We start from the raw sequence: 21,394 nt of genomic DNA on the forward strand, positions 1-21,394 counted from the left end.
TAGCTGGAGTCTAAAGACAGCCAATCTGTGGTTAATTTGAGGAGTCACAGGTGCCGCCATAATTAATCAGCAGGAACTGAGGCAGTCAGGTAGGTAGGTGTATACAAAATCTCTGCAGCAGTAGATTGGGGTTCAATTCTGTCAGGTCCTTCCAGAAAGTATGATAGGAGAAAATAAGCTCTAATTAAAATAAATAAAATACAAATCCTCCGATTATAGAATCTGAATGTAATCTACACACCTGGGAAGCTATATTGTACATATATTTTTTTCTCTTCCTTTTTAACACATTCTGACTATAGTTGCCCTCAGGTGTCAGTTTGCAAACTTGTTTCGGTCTCTTGGACAGTGACACACATGTGCAACATAAGTATCAGTGTTTGCATGGTCTGTGTAGCTACAACCTAAATTGAATGAATCATTCCTTGTAACTTCATTCTGTATGTTTTGCTTTGGTTATTTTAGTAGATAACAGCTATCAAAGCTTTTGAATAGTGCATGAAGAAAAACATAATTTCTCCTCTGTATTGATTTTGTTGGGATACTGCTACAAAGACCATATTTTTTCTGACATTTTCAGAATAATTTATTTCTCTATGCAGAACCTGTGAATTCAGTCCCTGTTACTACTGATCCTTGACTGCACGTGGAGCTCTGTTAACTTCATTGGGCCTCTGCATTCTCATAGAAGTCCATCTATGTGGATGCAGTTCTAGGTTCACAGTTCATTACATTAAGAATTGATCTTGTAAACATTTAGAATGTGAGTAACTTTATTTCTGTGAACAGTCTCATTGTTTTGTCTGAAACATTAACCATAATTATCAAGACTGAATGCATCGCTCAAATAAATAAAAAACAAGCCACTACAATGTATGGAATCTGGTTTCATTAAGGGTGTCTGGGGATGAACTAATTAAGGTTCTGAACTTGCAACTGGTGGTATGGGGATGAACCTCTACACCCAATGGAACCATTTGTAGTATCAGGGCCTAACTCATCTCTGTATACAACAGGTTAGGGAAATCATTGCCTGTCAGATGATTAAAAATCAAGTCTGGGAAAGTGAAACTGAACCACTTACTGCGTAATGATCAGGTTGTCAACTTGCACTTGTTACAAGTCTTGTGTTAGCTTTCCTGAATAGGATGTCCAAGCGGCAGTTGAAAATGAAAGCTGGTTTTCTGTCTTGATTTTCTTATAAATGATACATGACAGCTCACCTTAGCTGTACCATAGTTAAATTCCTCCTTTCTCTCCTCTTCGCTAGTAAGATCCCATAATATACTTTGAGGTATCGACATGACTAATGATTTCTGTGCTTTCTCAAAGTACAGCATAAGACACAAGTATTGTTTGGTGGCAGTTGCAAGAAAACTGAAACAGAAGGCAAATTTTAATTTTCAGGTTGTACGCCCTGGCCAGGCAATGCATGATTATTTTTTAAACACAATTCAGCAGCTTTTAACTGAGGGAGAGAAGCAACATAAAAAACGTACAGTATCTTTCTCACCTCTCTGGCATCAAGTTCAGTCTTCAAGTGGTGAGGAGCAATGGCAGCCTTGTTTTCTCTTCACAGTAGCATGTACCGTTACAGCTGTGCCGCTATAAGGTCTCCTGTGTAGCTGCTCTATGCCGACAGGAGGTTGGCATAATTAAGCCACCCCTGGTAAGTGGGTGGAAGAGTGTTGCCTGCTGACATAGTGCTGGCCACACTGGCGTTTTTGTTGGTGAAATTTATGTCAGTCAGGGTGTTTCCCTGGATTTAAGGGGTGTGTATACCTCAAAATATAATTAAGTTAATTTTAATTATATTTATGTGAATTTAGCCACCCAAAATTATTAAAATAAAACACCACATAATTAAGATTTAATTTAGAGACAGACTTTTAGAAGTAAGGTTATATTTAGCTGGCAGTTTCTGCTAATTAGAATGGGGGGAGGGAACAAACAAGCAAACAGTTGAAACTAAAAACCTTGGTGGTTAAAAATCCTTAAGTCTAGATGCTTTTAATATTAAAAGTCTATAAAAAATTTAAAAAGTAATAATGCAGTAAGGGTTATTATGACCTATATGTTTTATAAAAGTTAGTTATAAAAAAAAATCTAATAAAATGTACTGGAAAGCAGTCCTCTGAAGCCATTTTAAAAGACATTTTTCCTGACACCATTTCTCCCCGGTGGGTGAGCAGCTGGCCACTGCGAATCTGCTGTTAATTATTCAGTACCATTCCAGATGTTAGGTAAATATCTGGGAAGTTTTAAACCTATTGTTTATGTTTGTGCTTAAAAATCTAATAAACTGCAGTTTTAAAAAGAGAGTATGCTCACTTGCATGCATCTTATCAGACGGAATTGCTGTGTTAACTATTTTACTTTAGGCGGCTACTATTTTACTTTCACAGCTCTGACTGACAGAATTTTTACCAACAAAAGTGCAGGTGTAGATGTAGCCAAAGAAAGTAAACATTGCAAAAGTAACACATGTCTTTTTAGTCAACACTCAGTAGAGGTAAAACACCGCTGTGCTTCTTCCTCAAGCTGTGTTTTCCTGTTACTGTGACCTACCCTTACTTCGTGCTGCCACAGCCTAATTTAGTCATTATTGCAGAGAAAAGAATAAAGAGCCTCCCTCTGATCCATTGTTATAATGCACCATTAACTGGTCAGCAAGGTGCACTCGCACATCAGGGAATTGACATCTTCAGGGCAGACTGGCTCACAGTGGTGAATGCACCTTGGCTTTGCTTTTAAAAGGCCTCTAATTCTGGGCTTGGGACAATTTTCAGTTTTGTCCAGACAGATAAAAATACAGGCCATTTACTGTACAGGTGAAGAGACCAATAGGGAAATCTGCACTGCGTGCAGATCTGGATTGGAGGGTGCTGGTGAGATATGCACTGGTGAAGAAGCATGTCCACTGTGACCTGTGCTTGTAGTACTCTGGGCTGTGACCTAGCAGTCTGTTCCCGAAACCTTTCTCTATGGGACCAGGGCCATCACCTCAGTGATATCTCCATCTAGCCACTGTAACCCTGGCATTAGCATTGTCTCACACTGAAGCACACCATAATCAGATTTCACAGTCACCACAGCCATATACTTTCTTCTGTGTCCACACTTAGGCGTAGGGAGGATACTATAGGGGTGTTAAAGGATTATGTGAAAATGAATATGGCACCTAAAAGAATCATACAGTAGCTTTTATTGGCTACATACTGTACTGATACGCAAAAATAAATGCATATCATTACTCTATAATATCCTAACTCATATCATCTAAAAAAAACCTGGAAAGGGGCACAAATATGCTTGCTTGCCCAAGGTGCTAAAATGCCTAGTTACAGCTCTGCTTGCTTCAGTTTTGATTTTGACAACACCATCTCTTCTTACAACTTGTTGTCTAAGTGGAGGTTCTGCTGCACTACCCCTTTAGAGCTATATTTGGTTAGGAATAATGCATATATCAGTCTGTTCATTACAAACTACATCAATTTGTGAACATGGATTATTACTTTTGTCAAGTATTAAGAAATGGAAAAATACAACTTACAAAAATTGAGCAATAAAAATGCGTATCTCCACATACAAATAGTACATACAAATTAAAAAATATAAAAAAGTCTTAGTAGAGTGTGTTCTGTGGATTGTTTTTTCTTATGGCACTGGTTTTCATTCCATAGCCAGCAATAATTGGAAATCAGTGGAGGAATTTGACCATATTCAATTTTTTATGTGGCCATTGGAGTGGAGGTTGTTCTTTTAGATATCATTCATGGTATGAGTTTGGTGCTGTCTTGTTGAGTTGGCTACACATTATGTGCACTTGTGTTCTCTGAGATTGCTGCATATTTCAACTCAGGAACCATGAAAAATGTTACTGTGATTATTTGTTACAGAAATATTAATCAAAAGCAGTACAGTACAAAATAAAAACTAACTGCTGTACCAACATGAAAACTGGAATAGCGTTTTAATGGTGTACGAGCATTCACTTGCTTTTATTCTACAGCCAGTTTTCTTTCCCTTTTTAGGGAAAGGCTTGAAAACTGCTGCTGGAGGTGATGTTATTGGAGTCATATTAGGAAAAGAATGATTAGACTAATGCTGACCAGGAAATTTCTTTGAGAAGGTGCTTTATTTTATTGCTTCTAGCCTTTCAGTGCACACCTTAAACAGTTCTACTGTGTTTTTAAAATTACTTTTTGAAATGCATCGGGATTTCACAGACAAACTGTTGTCTAAAATTCTTAGGCAGTACTTTCATGTGGACAACTGATTGGGTTATGCCCTTTTCAACAAGTGTTCCAGCTCTCCAGGACTAAAAGGATTTGTTGATACTTCTTTGTGTTTTCTTTTTGCAGAGACGGTCCTAATTTAGAGAAACATAGGTCCTTTTATGGTTTTACAAATATCTTTCCTATTCTCCCTTTCATTTTCATTACATAAATTTGTAGGACCCTTTATTACATTGTAATAAAATATATTTTAAAAGTACATTGCTCCCTGCCCTTAGTTATGAAGAAAGACACCATGTAAGTAATTCTAGCCAAGTGTCTGTAACTTTTTTAAAAACAGCTTTAATAAGATAATACCTAAAGGAAACATTGTCCTAACAGCAGTAAAAAAAAGGGTGGGGAGGGGAGCAACAGAATCTTAGAACTTCTTCTTCTTATATTTTGAGCATCCCCACTTCCCCAGGGCTCAGTAGAACTGAAGAATTCCAGTCTTAAGCACAGTGTCTTGTACTTTACTGCATGAGAGCGCCACATTCAAGGAGAACTCAACTTCCTGTATCTTTATAATCCTCATCTGGATGGGAAGGTGGATTAAAGCCTAATCTTTCCCAAACACAACCTCCCTATAAATCTAATCATCACCTAGATGCTAAAGTTTAACCCTTGCTGCCAGGACATACTGCCCAAAGTTGCAGTCCTGTGAAACAATAAGAAATGAAAATGGAACCTGACTCATACTTAAGAGTCCATACCAGGCACAAACAAACAACATCATATCTGATGCATCCGATGAAGTGAGCTGTAGCTCATGAAAGCTCATGCTCAAATAAATTGGTTAGTCTCTAAGGTGCCACAAATACTCCTTTTCTTTTTGCGAATACAGACTAGCACGGCTGTTACTCTGAAACCCATCATATCTGAGTGTCCCCTTCGTTCTTTTGCCAGGGGGCTGAAGGACATTCACCAGCTCACTACTGCGACAATGTGCTGACTATCAAACTTAGATATAAATTTGTAGTCATTGCTACCTACCCAAGCCACACAAAAGCAGAATACCTGCATAACTCAGCTAACAGTTGTGTGAAAAAATTCAAAACTTCACATACAAAGAAAAAATATATCTAGATATTACTTTGAACTGTAACCAGACAGATGTGGAAAGATATGGGAGTCCCTGCAGCCAGTGTTAAGTGAAGTAGGGAAAGGGTCTGTTTCAGCCCATTGCAGGTTTGCATTTTCAGCTGCTTGCTGGCCAGTCCAGTTGCCTGGTAGAAGTGTTGGATCTGGCTACAGATTGGCCTCCTAATAGGAGGCAAAACACTAACAAGCAATGTGATGCTGCCTGAGGGTAGGGCCAATCGTCAGGTCCCAACTCTGCACTCTGGCATCAGCTTAAATGGTTTTGCATTCTGTTGTCATTTTGTGTACAACTGATTGCACTGTTAGTGATGCAGAAACTTTTCATACACAAGGGTTTTTTAATAATGCGGTTTTCCTCCTACTTTTCTATTAGCAAAGATTAACTTTACTACCTTACTATTCTGCTATTCTGATTGATAATGGTTAGCAGATTTGCTGTATGTGCTGCTGATAAAGCATTATTACTGATGGGCAGTTTTTTCACTTAAGCCTTATGCATCTCTGGTAAAAAGAATTGTAGAACAGATGTGACTAGCTATTTTGTGTTTGAAGCCAGAGAAGAGTATGCTGTACCTGAATGTGGTTTTTTTTTGCCATTGGGAAAAGGGACTTTGTTAGACCCATGTGAGGCAGAAAACGTTTTTCCTTTGTTAGTTATTTTATAAAAGTTTGGAAGGTTTAAATGCTTGGTGCATAATAATGAATGTTCAGGGCATAGGTCTTCATTTATTGTTAGAGAAAAAAGGGCCTGAATTACTGTTAAACTGTGAAAGTGTAAGATGTGCTGAATTATCTAAATCACCAGTCCATAAGGGCCTCAGAACTGCTTTTACATCTCTCCATCTCGCATATGAACGAGTGTTTGTGCGCTTCTTATGCTGAGCAGCAAATCTCCAAAGAAAAGCAAGAAGGAGATAGGATGGGCTTTGGTACAATTTAAAACAGTGCTGAGGCCAGTCCCAAACAGGTCTGTTGTGTTTCTTTGTTTTCAGAAAGTTTCAGAGCATCAACATAAAGAAGTATTCAGATTAAAATGGCTTAATTGAAAGCAGAATTTTTCACCTTTGACCCAGGAATTTAGTCCAAGTTTAGTAAAAAGAAAACATAGCAGTGTCTCCAATGTGCTTGTGACACAGTGAACAAACTGAAGATTGCTGTGTGTAATCTGCCCCACCTGGAATTTTTTATTTTGTAGCGTCTAGTATGGACATGGACATTACTCTCTACATTAAACATTTTAGGTACTTGTTATAGAGTGCTAAGTATGAAACCCTGTTCACAGCGGCACCAATCAGGCATAGAAGATTGGAGCTGATGATGCAGACCTGTGCCTAATTTGTGGGTGGGGCAGGGCAGAAAGGCTAAATAAGCCATTAGCCCAGTGGTGAGCAGCCTGTGGGCTGCATGCAGCCCGTCTGGGTAATCCGCAGGCTTGGCCGCCCGCAGCTCCCAGTGGCCACAGTTCGCTGTTCCCGATCAATGGCAGTGAGGGGGAGACAGAGATTGCTTTCCCCCTGCTTGTAAAGGTGCTAGGTTTGGTGGCACTCAATTATAAATAAACTGCACAGGGTGTTGAACCAGTACAAGGGTCTCTTCGTGCTTTGTCGACTGAGACAGAAGCAGGACTGAGGAGGCCCTGTTACAGTACTGTTTGAAGTGTTGAGGGTGGATGGTGGGAAAATCTCATTAGACAGCTTCGTCTCTTAACATATTGCTGAAGGTGCAACTTACCAATGGAAGTTAAGAGGTGTTAAGTAAAATACACTATTGTTAGCTTTTAAAGAACCATTTCTTAACAATTGATATGTATAAAAATAACTGTACTTATATTTGCCCCAGCCTTTTTCAAGTATTCCATAATACTTTGACACAGCTTCTCAGATCACAGAGGTATTCATTTTAAGGTAAATTTTGAGTACTCAATTTGAAAAGAAATCTGAATTATTCAAATATTTAAACTATTGTGAATCTTTTAGTTCCGGGCATTGAAACCTGATGTGGTTGTGCCTCATCAGTAAAGAAATGTGACTCAGTTAGATGCAAGCTTTTAATATATTGTTTAGGATTAAAAAATTTTAAATGATATATTGGAAATCCATACAGAACAAAAATGTGTGACTCCATACAGAATAAAAATAAATTAAGTGGTTGTGGCTTTAATGTGGAGTGCAAAGTTTAAATGAACATATTTCTTAGTAAATTGGGGCTATGTCATGTCAGTTTCTTCTATAAGCATAATTCCCTTTTCAAATCAATAGCACATTCGGCATTAAAAATCAGTGGCACGTTACCTATGATAATTAAGTACACAACTTTAGGTAACTATGCATTTGTATTAAGATGCTTTCAGATCCAAGGCTAACTATGTACTTCCCTGTTTTCAGTATTCGGCTTTAATTAAATGTTTCAGAATTGTGTCCCCCTTTTTTAAAAAATAGCAAACAAATCCCTTTTTTAAATCTCCAGAACCATGCATTGAGTGGTGATTGTGAGTACTGTCTGTATTGTTCTGTTCAGTTTATCTCTGTGCACGGTTGTGCTGAATGCTCTGAAACAGGATGTGTTTTTGCTATGTTGTGAACTTTGTACATAAATCTAATAACTTGTTATAGCTGGGATTTTGTATTTTTAAATTATACCTATAGCATACTGTAAGTGCAGCAATACTATAAGTGCAGTTGTGAGTTTAAAAATCAAGTTAAATGTTTTCATGTTCCATTTGATGGAAATAAATAGACAAATTAATTAATTAAAAAATCTAATTATAGGAAGGGTAACTGATTTGTTGCCTGATAAATGAAATTGAACCCCATCTCTTCAAAATCATAGTAGACCAGCATCCTTCTCCTCCTCTACCACCACTGCTTCCTCTTCCTCCCCTGCCTGGGTGGCACCGATGACCTGCAACAGTCACTGAAACCTCTGTGCAGTCACTGAAACCCTGATTCCAGCCTAATAAGGTGGGAGTCCCTTGGCAGGGGGAGGTAGTTGGAGAGTGAGCCTGCCCCGCACTTACTCTGCAGCGGTGACTCCCATCCTGTGGGGCTGGGTCCAGGGGTTGAGAGAGAGCCTACCCCATGCTCCCTCCAGGCAGCAACAGCACCTGTGTCCGGTGAGAATGTGCCTAAGCATTGAGAGCGAGCCCACTCCACACTTACCAGGTCACAATGCCGCTCATTCAAATTTGGCCAGGCTGCACCCTTGTTATGATGGAAGGGCAGCAGGGCAACTCTATGTGCCAGGTTGCAACACGGAGTGAGGAGCTGGGCCCAGTCCTGTGGGACACAGGAGCTGCCACTGTGGAGTGAGTGCAGAGCAGTCTGGCTCTCCAACATGTCCCTGTCCCTCCACTCAGTGCCACCCTCAGCACTAGACTGGTGGGGACAATCCACCTAGAGCCTTCCCACACGGACAAACAGAGAAGTGTCAGTATCCGGAGTTTTTTCACTTCTGTGACAAACTTGCAGCCCTAATGATAGGCAAGCGTAAATTCTATAAATAAATGTTAGAGAATGGCTCTGTGTCAATTTGTGATTCTATTTTTGTTTCTATTCAGTACTTCAGAATTATCATTTCTATTGTAATTGTTCAAGTTTGGCCACATATGGGTGTGTCTGCTTTTTGTATTAACTTTTTTAAGGAGAAAAAGTGTGTGTGTGAGATTAATTTCCAAAGCTGACCTGTTACATAGTAATGTGTTCTGGCAGCACTGTAAATAGTGTTTATCTCAGGAAATGGCTATAGTTAACCTAGGTGAAATAGGTAAAATGAATAAAAACTCTATAAATGTAAATACACAAACTTTCTATTGACACAGTACCACACATAAACCATTATGACTGACGTGCCAGATGTCCTATTTAGACCTTTTTTACACCATGATTTAATTGAAACTGCTCTGAAATATTTTGAATAAGCAGGTCTGTGTCATGCTTGTTCAAACATGTGCAATTCTTTAGCTTTCACGGTATATTTTAAATACAGCACTACCATAACATCTCCAATCAAAATGTGTTTCTGGAAAATAGATCCTGTCAAACTAACTTGATACCTGTTTTTTTATAAGATTACAAGACTGGCTGATAAAGGCAATAGTGTTAATATATTATACTTAGGTATCTCTAAGGCATTTGACTCGGCACCGCATGACTTTTTAATTTTAAACTACAACCATACAGATTAACATGACACACATTAAATGGATTAAAAGATGGCTAACTGTCAGGTCATGAAATATAATTGTAAGCAGGGACTTATCATCCAACAAGTGTGTTTCTAGTGGGTTCGTGCAGGGATTGGTTCTTGTCCCTATGCTAATTAACATTTTTATCAGTGACCTAGAAGAATACAGAAAATCACAATTAATAAAGTTTGCGGATGACACAAAAACTATGGGAGTGGTAAATAATGAAGAGCTGATTCAGTTGCTGATTCAGAGCGGGCTGGATCACTTGGAGAACTTTGTGCAAGCAACTTTACGCCTTTTAATACAGCCAAATGTAGAGAAACACATATAAGAACAAACAATGTAGGCCCTGCTTACAAAATGGGGGACTCTCTCCCAGGAAGTAGTGACTCCAATACAGACTTGGGGGTCATGGTGGATAATATGCTGAACATATGTGTGATGCTGTGACCAAAAGACCTAATTCAGTCCATAGATGTATAAACAGAGGAATCTCAAGTAGGAGTACGGCCGTTATATCACCTCTGTGTTTGCCATTGGTGCCACCACTGCTGGAATACTTTGTCCAATTCTGGGGACAATTCTGGGTCCTCAATTCAAGAAGGATGTTGATAAATTGGAGAGGGTTCAGCAAAGAGCCCTGAGAATGATTAAATTATTGGAAAACATGCCTTACAGTGGTAAGACTCAAGGAGCTCTATCTAATGCGTTTAACAAAGAGATAGTTCAGGTGACTTGTTCACAGTTTATAAGTACCTGCATGGGGATAAAAATTTGATAATCAGCTCCTCAGTCCAGCAAACAAAGGTATAACAAGATCCAATGGCTGGAAGTTGAAACTAGACAAATTCAGGCTGGAAAAAGTTGTAATTTTTTAACAGTGACAATAATTAACCTTGGAACAACTTAACAGCAATTTTTAAATCAAGATTGGATGTTTTTCTGAAATACATGATCTGGTTCAAACAGGAATTAAATCAGAGAATTCCTGTGGCCCGTTTTATACAGGTCGGGTTAGATCAGTGGTAGACAATCTGCGGCCCGCGGGCTGCACGCGTCCCATCAGGGTAATCTGCTGGCGAGCTGTTAGACAGTTTGTTTACATTGACTGTCCAAAGGCATGGCCGCCCGCAGCTTTCTGTTAACTTTTTGTAGCCTGCCTAGCCTTTAGTAGTCTATGTCTTCTTCTAAATTATGTTTGGTAAAAATCTGATTTTAAAATAAAAGTTTTTGGACTATCAGAGTTTCTTTTTCTTTCTTTCTTTGATCCCTGGCTGTCTCCACTCTCATTTCATTTTGTCTGTCTAGCTTTCTACCTCTTTTGATCTCAAAGTATTCCTAAAATATTTATATTGTCCACTAGACTTTTTGGAATACCATAGCATAACATACTGCATATTCACAGCAGCAGATATCTGCATCAGACCTTATTGGAGAACTTATTAAAATTGACTATGCAGGAGGTGCTACTGAGAAAGTACTTCCGTACAGGGACTCAGCAATACTATAATTCTTACAGAGTTTCAAATGAAGTTGTCCCACTGGTGTTAACTGCTACTTTTATAACAAACACTACGGCAAGATGCATTCCATGAAATAATACATATACTAATTTTTGTCATCCCTAGGTGGGAAAAATCTGTGCATGCAAGAGTGTCCCAATGAGTTCCTAAATGCTTCATTCTTTGCACATCTGTATGTATGTCTGTACAGTTCTTTACTAATAGCCCTCAATATAAGGCCTACCTACTTCTCAGAGGTAAGTATTATTAGCAGTTTACATCTGGAAGAATTGAGACAGAGAGAGGTTAAGGGTGTGTCTGCGCTACAGAGGAACAGCTATGGTTATGCAGGAATGCCACTCTAGCGCTGCAGTGTAAATGCTTCCTACAATGACGGAAAGGGTCTTTCTGCTGATGTGGTTAATCCACCTCTCTGAGAAGTGGTAGATAGGTTGACAGAAGAATTCATCCATCAACCTAGTTGCAGCAATACTGTGGTTAGGTCAACCTAACTGTGGTGTTTACGGTGCCAAATTTTTCACAGCCCTGCGATGAGGCTAGGTCAATATAATTTTTAACTTAAACCAAGTCACTGGACTTCTCAGTGCAGACTGGTCCAGTACATAATAGGACTTAATAAAAAGCCCATTGAAATCAATTTCAGTTAAATTCAGTATTTCAGTTGAATTCAGTGGGCTTCAGGCCAGGACCATAATTCATTTGATCACGTTGCTTGTTCATGGGTGAATAAACTGGTGCCCTGGGACATACCAAGGTTAATCCTGCACAAGTTTTTATAACTTCAAGACATGACCATCATTCTCATGATATGCTTTATTAATCTGATAAATATATTTAACTACCAAAAGTTGTAGACCTATAATCCATAAGGTTTCTGTGCTAAAACATAGTGTTCACAGTTGCAGTGGAAAGTGGCAGATCTTTCTTTCTAGACTAGCATGAGAAAATATTGGCAACTAAAGCATTTTAAAATATAGCGATGTCATTTTGTGACAGTTCTCTTGTATTCTTTACAATATGGTAGTTACTTTAGTGTTGTTTGATAATGTTGGAGTTTTCTCAAGATATATTAGCCTGAAATTCCAAGGTAAGGTTCCACTTTGCAAAAATCCTCTAATAATCAAAAGTATGCTAATGCACAGTTTAAATAAATCCAAACAAGAACTGCTCTGCTCCCATAGTGGCACTCAGAACCAAGATAAATTCAGAGATGACCTTTTCCTCTCTTCCCACCAGTTCCTTCATTAGAGGCTTCAAAATTAATACTTTTATTCTTAAACTTGGTGAAACTTTGTGATAAAGTTTTTGCAGATGTGTTTTGTCTGCTCTCAGGGTGCTCCAAGAGGGTCAGAATTAGGATAGTTTGGATGATCGTACTCTGCATATGCTTAATTTCAAATATGTTTGATTTTTGTAGAATAGAACCTTAACTTACAATTTACAAACATGTTACAAACATTCTTAGCATTTGAGAGGAGGGAGCAGGGAGAATTAAGAAATCCAGAAACTTCATTTATAAATGCTGTAAATGATAGATTCATTCAGTGTTTTTTTGCTTGAGTATTTCCTTAGATTTTAAAAAATGTTTAAGAATTGCTCAGTAGTAGAAATACCTTGGAAGCCAGTCATAGATCCGAGCTGTGTTGGAATGTAAGCTGGACCAGACAGCCTCCAACTTTCATAAGTGGCTACCTCCTTCCTATTCCCCATCTTGGCCTTTCATCCAATATACAGCTTTCCTTTTCCTGTGGTCCCAATGTAGTTTTCTACTAGCTACTCCCTACTTTGCCACTTGTGAGTAATTCTGCTTTCGCAAACTCATTCTAATAAAAATTATACCATACCATATCATTATGTATTTTACTTAATACATATTTAAGTATTTTCACAACACCACCTTTAAATGTCTCTATAATTCCTACATGCACGCCCTCAAACCTGTGAAAGCTCCTACTTAACATCAATGAAGTTTGATGTTCCTGGATGCACCTATTTTAAAGAAATAATGACCCTAAAGGGAGTTGGGAGAACCTTTGAAAAGTGAATGAAAGGAATTTTTTGTAAATACCATATCTCTGAATTTCCTTGTTTGATTTGCCTTAAAAAAAAAAAAAAAGTTACCTTGCAATAAGATGTGAAGGAGATTGTTTTGGTTTTGTTATTGTTACTAATATTGTCTTGTTATAACTTATAAGTCCAATTCTGTGAATGAAACTCTCATTTCACTCTTAACTACTGCTCCTTAATGACAAGAAAATGTTTTTTATGGTTATCTCTTCCTGTAGCCACATGGTTTTTCTTAACATGTTCTTTAAATTAAAAGGCATTTTTAAGTGTGACAGAAATCCTATAATTAATATTTGGGCATGATCGTGCAGCCCTTACTAACTTGGGGAGCTCCATTTGTAATCATTTATACCAAAAAATTAAGGTTGGTTGTTAGTAACTGAGTGAATGTAGTTGTGGTACACAAATTATAAAGGCATATTACAAGGCTGCATGGCTCATGAGTAAGGAGAGGCATGTAGCTGTGCTGCTTCATGAGGAGCCCTGGGAACGAATTCTCTGGGTAGGGAGTAGGGGGGAAGTAACTTATTGTAGCCCTATACCTGGTGCTGCCCCTTGTATCATTTCATCTCAGTTGAGGGTAGGGGAGAGGGGATGGAGCCAAGGCTCCACCTACTCCCCACTCCTCTGTCTACATACTCTTGGGGTGGGGAAGGAAGAAGAGGGAAATGGATAGTATTGAGCAGGTACACCTTGCTCTCTCTGCTCTCCACCCCCCATGGCTGGACCTGTGATGTGGGAACCAAAGAGGCTGGGCACACAGAGTGAGTGAAGGTCTCTTAGGGCTTATCTACAAAGGAAAATTTCCTCATGGCCACGTTAGGACCAGTCACAATCTAGCCCTGGACTAGGAAGCTTGTTGTACCCATTATCATCCTCAACAATTAGTCAGCTTCCCCTGTGTTGGGTTGGTCTTTCACATAGCAAAGGAGAGAGGAAAATTATATATAAAAACTAAAAAGTGATTTTAAAACCAGAACAACTGGCAGGCAACTCAAAAAGCAGATGTTGTACTTTTAAGTCATTTATTGAACTTGACTGGATTTCCTAAGTACAGCTTTGCATTCATTTGGTGCCCAACTGTAGTTTTCGTTTAAAATGTTTCTTTTGTGAAGTTAAATGTCTTTTTATTTGTTTCCAGGAAATGGCTCTTGAAGTTAAATGAGGCTGGATAAAATATATACATGAAGCAGAGGCTGCTCTACATGTGTTAAGGCTAAAATACAAGAAGAGTTTTTGATCAGCCAGACTTGGTAACTTGTCATAATGAAGAAAATTAGTCTCAAAACAATTCGCAAGTCCTTTAACTTAAATAAAAGCAAAGAAGAAAGTGACTTTGTAGTGGTTCAGCAGCCATCATTAAGTGAATTTGGAAAAGATGACTCCTTGTTTGGCAGCTGCTATGGTAAAGATTTGGCTAGCTGTGAAGTTAACAGTGAAGATGAAAAAGGTGGCAAAAATAGATCAAAAAGTGAAAGCTTAATGGGTACTTTAAAAAGAAGGCTTTCAGCAAAACAAAAGCAGAAAGGGAAAGGCAGCACGCCATCTGTAAGCTCTGCTGATGATGATACCTTTTCTTCCTCATCTGCTCCAATAACCTTTAAAGATGTGAGAGCTCAAAGACCTCTAAGATCCACATCCCTCCGTAACCATCATTACAGTCCAACACCATGGCCTCTTCGATCGACAAACTCAGAAGAGACTTGTATCAAAATGGAAGTGAAAGTCAAGGCCTTGGTCCACTCCTCTAACCCAAGCCCAGCACTGAATGGTGTTCGAAAGGACTTCCATGACTTGCAGTCAGATAGTGTGTTTCAAGAACAAAACAATACATTAAAAAGTACAGAATCCCAGAATGGGGACCTACATCTTCATATTGATGAACACGTGCCTGTAGTTATTGGACTAATGCCTCAGGACTACATTCAGTATACTGTGCCTTTAGATGAGGGAATGTATCCTTTGGAAGGATCACGTAGTTACTGTCTGGATAGTTCCTCACCCATGGAAGTTTCAACTGTTTCTTCTCAAGTGGGCGGAAATGCTTTTCATGAAGATGAGGGTCAGGTGGATCAAGATGTAGTTGTTGCTCCAGATATCTTTGTGGACCAGGCAGTGAATGGTTTGTTGATTGGTACCACAGGAGTCATGTTGCAAAGCCCAAGAGTTAATCACAGTGATGTCCCTCCACTTTCACCATTGCTACCTCCAATGCAGAATAATCAAATCCAAAGGAACTTCAATGGACTGAATGGCACAGATGCCCATGTGGCTGAAAGTATGCGCTGCCATTTGAATTTTGATCCTAACTCTGCCCCAGGAGTTGGAAGAGTCTATGACTCTGTACAAAATAGTGGTCCTATGGTTGTGACGAGCCTCACAGAGGAACTGAAAAAACTTGCAAAACAAGGATGGTACTGGGGCCCTATCACACGTTGGGAGGCAGAGGGAAAACTGGCGAATGTGCCCGATGGTTCATTTCTTGTTCGAGATAGCTCTGATGACCGTTATCTTTTAAGCCTGAGTTTTCGCTCCCATGGTAAAACTCTTCATACTAGAATTGAACATTCAAACGGTAGGTTTAGCTTTTATGAACAACCAGATGTGGAGGGCCATACTTCTATTGTTGATCTAATTGAACATTCAATCAGGGACTCTGAAAATGGAGCTTTTTGCTATTCAAGGTCTCGATTGCCTGGATCTGCAACTTACCCAGTGAGATTGACAAACCCAGTATCTCGGTTTATGCAGGTGCGTTCCTTACAGTACCTGTGTCGTTTTGTTATACGTCAGTATACCAGAATAGACCTGATCCAGAAACTGCCTTTGCCAAACAAAATGAAGGATTATTTACAAGAAAAGCACTACTGAAAGCTTATGGGAATCTTGCATCTTGCACTTTGGGAACAAAAAAAAGATTGAAATACAGTTTACAAATTTTCATTGCTATCAAAATCTTTTGCTGCCATAACAATGTTTCATTTTTGTGTGTAAAGAAGGGTAATGCATCTTTTTTGTTTGTTTATGTTTGGTGTTTTTTGTTTGTTTGAGGGGGCTTTCTTTTTTTTTAAAAAAAGAATGATCTCAAGGTTTTTAGAAGTGTGAAATATCTATCTTTCATCAATGTGCAGAAAATAATCTCAGTGTGAATGATCAGATTCTCCTTAATTTCCCCAAGTTCTTTGCTGCTATCCACTGTGATTTTTATGCATTCAGAGTGCATTTCATGTGTATTCAACAATAAGTAAAAGTGAAATGAAACTTGTAGAATGGAATTTTTGTCTTCTTAAAATGGCCTATTTTATAAAGATAATTGTGGACAAAACATACAGGTAGATAAATTACAGAATGTAGTGAAAATGATTTCCCAGCATCCTAAATGAACATCTCCATAGAACTGCCCTAATTTCAAACTTATTAATTGATGTAGCTGTGTGATGGAATATAGTTATGCAGCATATCTTTGGAAACCTCCTTTCTCCTAAATGATTTCATAGTTTGTACACGCTATTTTGCCTTTGAGAAATTGGGTTGAATTTTCTTTTTATTGGAATTTCCTTACAATTTTTTCTTCTCCTTTTAAAAACAGCCTTTAAAAACAGTTTTGAAAAACAGAGCATCAATATGGAAATTGTAGTATTTAAGATAAGTGCTAAACATGGATTACTAATGGCACTGTTGAAAAAAAATCTACAAATCTCCCTAATTGTAGGAACTATCAATTAAAGTGATAATGTGACGAGACCTCTTAAAGCCAATTTCTACACTACAGTTGGTTTTGGTTTGTCCCCCCCCCCCCCTTCTCTTTTCTCTCTTGCATTTTGATAGCTAGCTAGGATTTGATTCTGGGATTTTTGGGGGGAGTGGGGGAGGGTTTAAACAAATTATCCCCAAGGCTGCATTTTTTTTAACCTTTGTATATTTGAAATTAGAAGGAGAAGGGGTTTTGGTTTAATACAGTGGCCACAGAAAAATGCTTTGTTACTAACAGTCCCAGGCGCTGTCATGAAAATTGACTGATTTGACATAAAGGTATCATATCTATTTAGTAAATATTTCTAACATCTGACAAGGATAGTGGCATTTGAAAAGTCTATGGGGGAGCCTGACTTTCTAAAAGAGATTTCTGAATTGGGAGACTGGGCCCTAGATTGCAAAGTTTTCTTTGTGCAATATTCATCATATTGGTGTTTCCCTTTATAGCTATATTACATTTGTGTTTTCAATTTTAAAAGTGACCATGACTAACTTTGGTTTTTTGTTTTGTTTTTAAATCAATGTTATATTTTTAGCATGTCACCTTCTCCATCAGCAGTTGGCAGGAGTTTCTATTTAGTAAAGACCAACATAGAAAAAGGCTAGGATAAATCCTTTTTGGATCATTTTCTTCTGCTTATTCTATCTAGCTTTTTTGCCTGTGAAATGAGTTTGTAGCATTGGATACACTATTGCCGCCAAGTGCTACAGTAGCACTTACATCTTGGGTTGCCTGAATTGATATGCTAAATTTATATATATTTTTTTTTAATTTATTTTTTGGACCACAGTATTTAAAAAAAAAAATCAAAGGCAGATAAAGCCTGTCTGTTCTGAGGGATAGAGGATAATGATTTCTTCTTTTGTCCAATAATATTTTTAAACTTAAAAAAATATTCTCAGAAAAGTATATATGTTTAATTTGTTGTCTCTGCCATTCACATATATTTATGCAAGTTTGAATCCAGATTTTTCTCTTCTGGAGGTTTTTTTCTTCTTTGAATCAGGGCTACAAACTTTATTAAAAAAGGCACAATAATCTTATAGCTTGGTACAGTGTTCTGATTCTATCTGAGAGGAGGACAGAGGAAATAATTTTTATGGAATATGAAACATACTTGTTAGGATGAAACCTCTCACATTTTTTTCACTTTAAAAGTTCTTCCCCCATGCAGTCCAGAGGGACCGTACATTGTACAAAGTCTCTGGAATGGTGTAGTACATTAGGCAATTATATAAAATTAGTGAAATATATCCCAGTGTTTAACAAACTGAAAGATGCATTTAAAATATGCTTTGTGCATAAGTATTTAATGGACCTTGTATAAGGGCTTAAACATGTGAAACTCTAATATCCCAATTTCATTGCTCTGTTGAGAAAATGTATATGAACTTGTGTGCCAAGTTTCTTTTCCATGTCTTCATTTATTTGTTTGGTCACCTATAAGAGTTGGTTACTTTTGAAATATTACTTTTGATTAAAATCATCCAGTCCATTTTGAGTTGCCTTCCTTGCTGTGTACTTTAATTGTAAACTTAGTAAAAGGTCCAGTTCTAATTGCCACTTTTGGACGAGCTTTCCATAGGTTTGATTAAAAGGACCCTGACAAGTAATTTAGACCTAAGAGATGACCTGCCTAGACTTTTTTTTGTAATCTGATGCTGTAGTGTCCTAAATTTCAAATATTTTGAAATCCACCATTCTGTAAAGACATATTTTTTTTAAAAACTGATGGATTCAGAATCTCTCTCTTTTTGTTACTGAAGCAGTCTTCCAGCCAATAGTAGGAGCACAAATTAAGAAACCCTGTTTTGAAAACATTGACCTATAGTTGCTTATTATAACGATTACTGTGACAGCCACAGTAACGTTGTTTAGTTACAAGGCAACTGAAAATTATTAAGAGGCAGCAACTGTAATCAGGAAAGACTGTGTTGGTTTGTGCTCCATAACAAATAGAGGAACAAAATCTGTGTTTGCCAAATGGAAGAAAACAAAAATGGTAGGTTGAGGAAAAAGTTATTTTCAGGCCTTTAAAGGAAGATAAAGATTAAATAAAAATAAAAATGACTTGACTCTGTTCCTTTAAAGTAAAACAGTGTTTATTTTAGTCAGCACAACAGTCAGACTTGCAACTGAATTGTTGCAAAATGTATTTGAAGATGAAACTTTGAAATAAAATTTATTTCTGAAGCTACAAGATGATGATGGAAGTTATTGGTGACACTGACTGCTTTACTAATTAGAAGAATAAAACTACAGCTTGTATTTCGATATTATGTCAAAGGTTTTTTTCTGATTCTTACAACAGTGTTAATTGAAGCTAATTAAATAGCAAAATTGAAGTTTCTTTATATTCTTTGGTCAGGTTGCAGGTCCTTTATGCTGCTGCTGACATAAATTAATACCATCCTTTTTATCAAGATGGTTTCCACCATTAGTAGCCTTGGAAATGCTATTATTAATTAGAAATTTTATTTTCAAATATATACATTTCATAGTCTGATCATGCTAAGAGGTGCTTTTATATGAACATTGACTGCTGGGCTAATGAAAATATGAGAAGTTTTTCTTCTCTGCATTTCATACTGTGTGAATTCTGGCTATGTAAATTAAATCATAATACCAGCAATATATTGCCTGTAATTCCAGTAAGGAATGGTTCTCAGTTACATAACTTTTAAATTCTAAGCTAAATGATGGGTACAATATTGATTGCCAATCTTATTTCTTTTAATACTTTTTAAAATTCTACAGAGAAAAATATTAAAAACATTCTTTATTAATAGACATGGGATAGTTAATAGCTCATAACATCACAAAATATTATGGAGTTTGCTCTATCTGGAAAGTGTTCTAAACCCTAAACACGGATAATGAAAAAAATTCTTACAGAATTTTGTATTAATACATGTTGGGTTAAAGAATTTTATAGTGGTGATGGAGTGCCATGAAATTAATACTTGCAATCCAGATTGCTGTAGTTTACATTTTTCTGTATGTTTCAAGCTAGGTGTGCGTTATTTGTACTAAGCACACCAAAGAATGAATTATCCAAAGTCCATTGATTTTAATGTGTTTTGGTTTGTAAACAAAATTATAGTAATTTCTTGCACATTTTTGAAAAATAATTGTATAAGGATTTATGTATCTGCTTCTAGATACAGTGTGTAAATAAAAATTTCATTCACAAGAGAATCTGTGGAGTATTCAATAAACAAAATGAAATCCTGAATCAAATATTGAAAATTTTTGGGGGGGAGGCGTGATAGCTGACTTATATCCGTATCAATGAGATGTTGAGCTATCATTTGCTTGTGATCAGAATATAGCTGCAATTTTTCCTGCTACTAAGGTGCTTGTATCTCTGGCTATCATTTTTGCTTTCCAGAAGGTTGCCAGTATATAATTAAAATATGGTGTTTATTGAGCATGCACACTTTAGATAGCTTTGGCTATCACTGTTTCCTGTGGTGGTGCTGCTTTCAATTTTTTAGTGTAAACGCTCCAAAAAAAGCTTGCCTTGAATGGTGCCTTTTTTTTTTTTTCCTAAAAAAAGTGAGAGTTCATAATTTTCAGGAAAGCCATCAAGTAGTTTGAGTGTGAGCTCCAAAGTTAAAAAAGGTACAAAATACATAATCACTAGTTTATTTGGTGCTATTTGGGTTAATTAAGGTAGTAGGATGTTTAAATCAGGGAATGCATACAAAATTTCAAAAATATTACAGTATTAACAATTTGTATTATATAAATAATTGGTATGTCTATAAAAATGATATACATAACAAGTTTTCATTTTTTTGTTTTCTCCCTACAGACTTGGTACTCAGTTTCCCAAAACCACAGCTTTAATATATATTTCAATGGTTTTTTTTCTGTTGTTTTTAAACTTACAATTAAAAGAAAACACATTATTGTAGCAGCTAATACTGTCAGTCTTTGAGTGGGTGTGGGGAAGGGGTGAAGAAGCTTTCCCTTTGTTGAGGTCAATGGTGGTTGGAACTTAAAATTCCTATTTAGCCACTGCTATTGCAAGAATCATTTGGGATTTGATTATATACTGACAAATGTAGTTGCACATTTCTGCCTGTCTCTTAAGTCAGCTGTTGTTTTAGTTCACATGTTCTAGTTGATTTTAAAGGTACTGTGTGATATGTGGTTGTGTTGTCTATCTACATCAAGTCCTTTACACTTCACTTTTAAAAATACCAGGTCAAATTTAGCTCTAATGTAAGCATTAAGCATTCTCAGTTCCACTGAAGCTAGCGAACTTACTGCCACTTACGCCAGGGTGAATTTAGTCCAATAAGATCACAACTGTGTCAGCTTGTCGATAAATGTGTATTTAAATTTGGGTAAGGGATGGGGTTGGGATTGTTATTAGTGCAATTATAAATTTAAAAATGACTCTATAGGATTGAAATGTTTATAATTGAGATGCTCATGCTCCCAGTCTTGTCCATATTATGTATCTTCTTTGTTT

The 21,394-nt window shown here is 37.3% G+C and overlaps 1 protein-coding gene across 2 annotated transcripts in view; it reads left to right on the forward strand.

Moving 5' to 3' along the window:
• Nucleotides 1-20,246, forward strand: part of SOCS6 (suppressor of cytokine signaling 6) — a 33,310-nt gene extending 13,064 nt beyond the window's left edge. Inside the window, exons 2-3 of one of the 2 annotated variants that reach the window (XM_077810491.1) lie at nucleotides 11,193-11,323; nucleotides 14,296-20,246. In XM_077810491.1, the coding sequence (XP_077666617.1) occupies nucleotides 14,421-16,025 (1,605 nt within the window). In that variant the 5' untranslated portion in view covers nucleotides 11,193-11,323; nucleotides 14,296-14,420 and the 3' untranslated portion in view covers nucleotides 16,026-20,246. The remainder of the gene's footprint in view (nucleotides 1-11,192; nucleotides 11,324-14,295) is intronic. The other variant, XM_077810492.1, reaches the window with a different exon arrangement.
• The last annotated feature ends 1,148 nt before the right edge of the window (nucleotides 20,247-21,394 follow it).

Source organism: Eretmochelys imbricata, chromosome 2, assembly GCF_965152235.1.
Source record: "Eretmochelys imbricata isolate rEreImb1 chromosome 2, rEreImb1.hap1, whole genome shotgun sequence".
Classification (NCBI taxonomy): domain Eukaryota; kingdom Metazoa; phylum Chordata; order Testudines; family Cheloniidae; genus Eretmochelys; species Eretmochelys imbricata.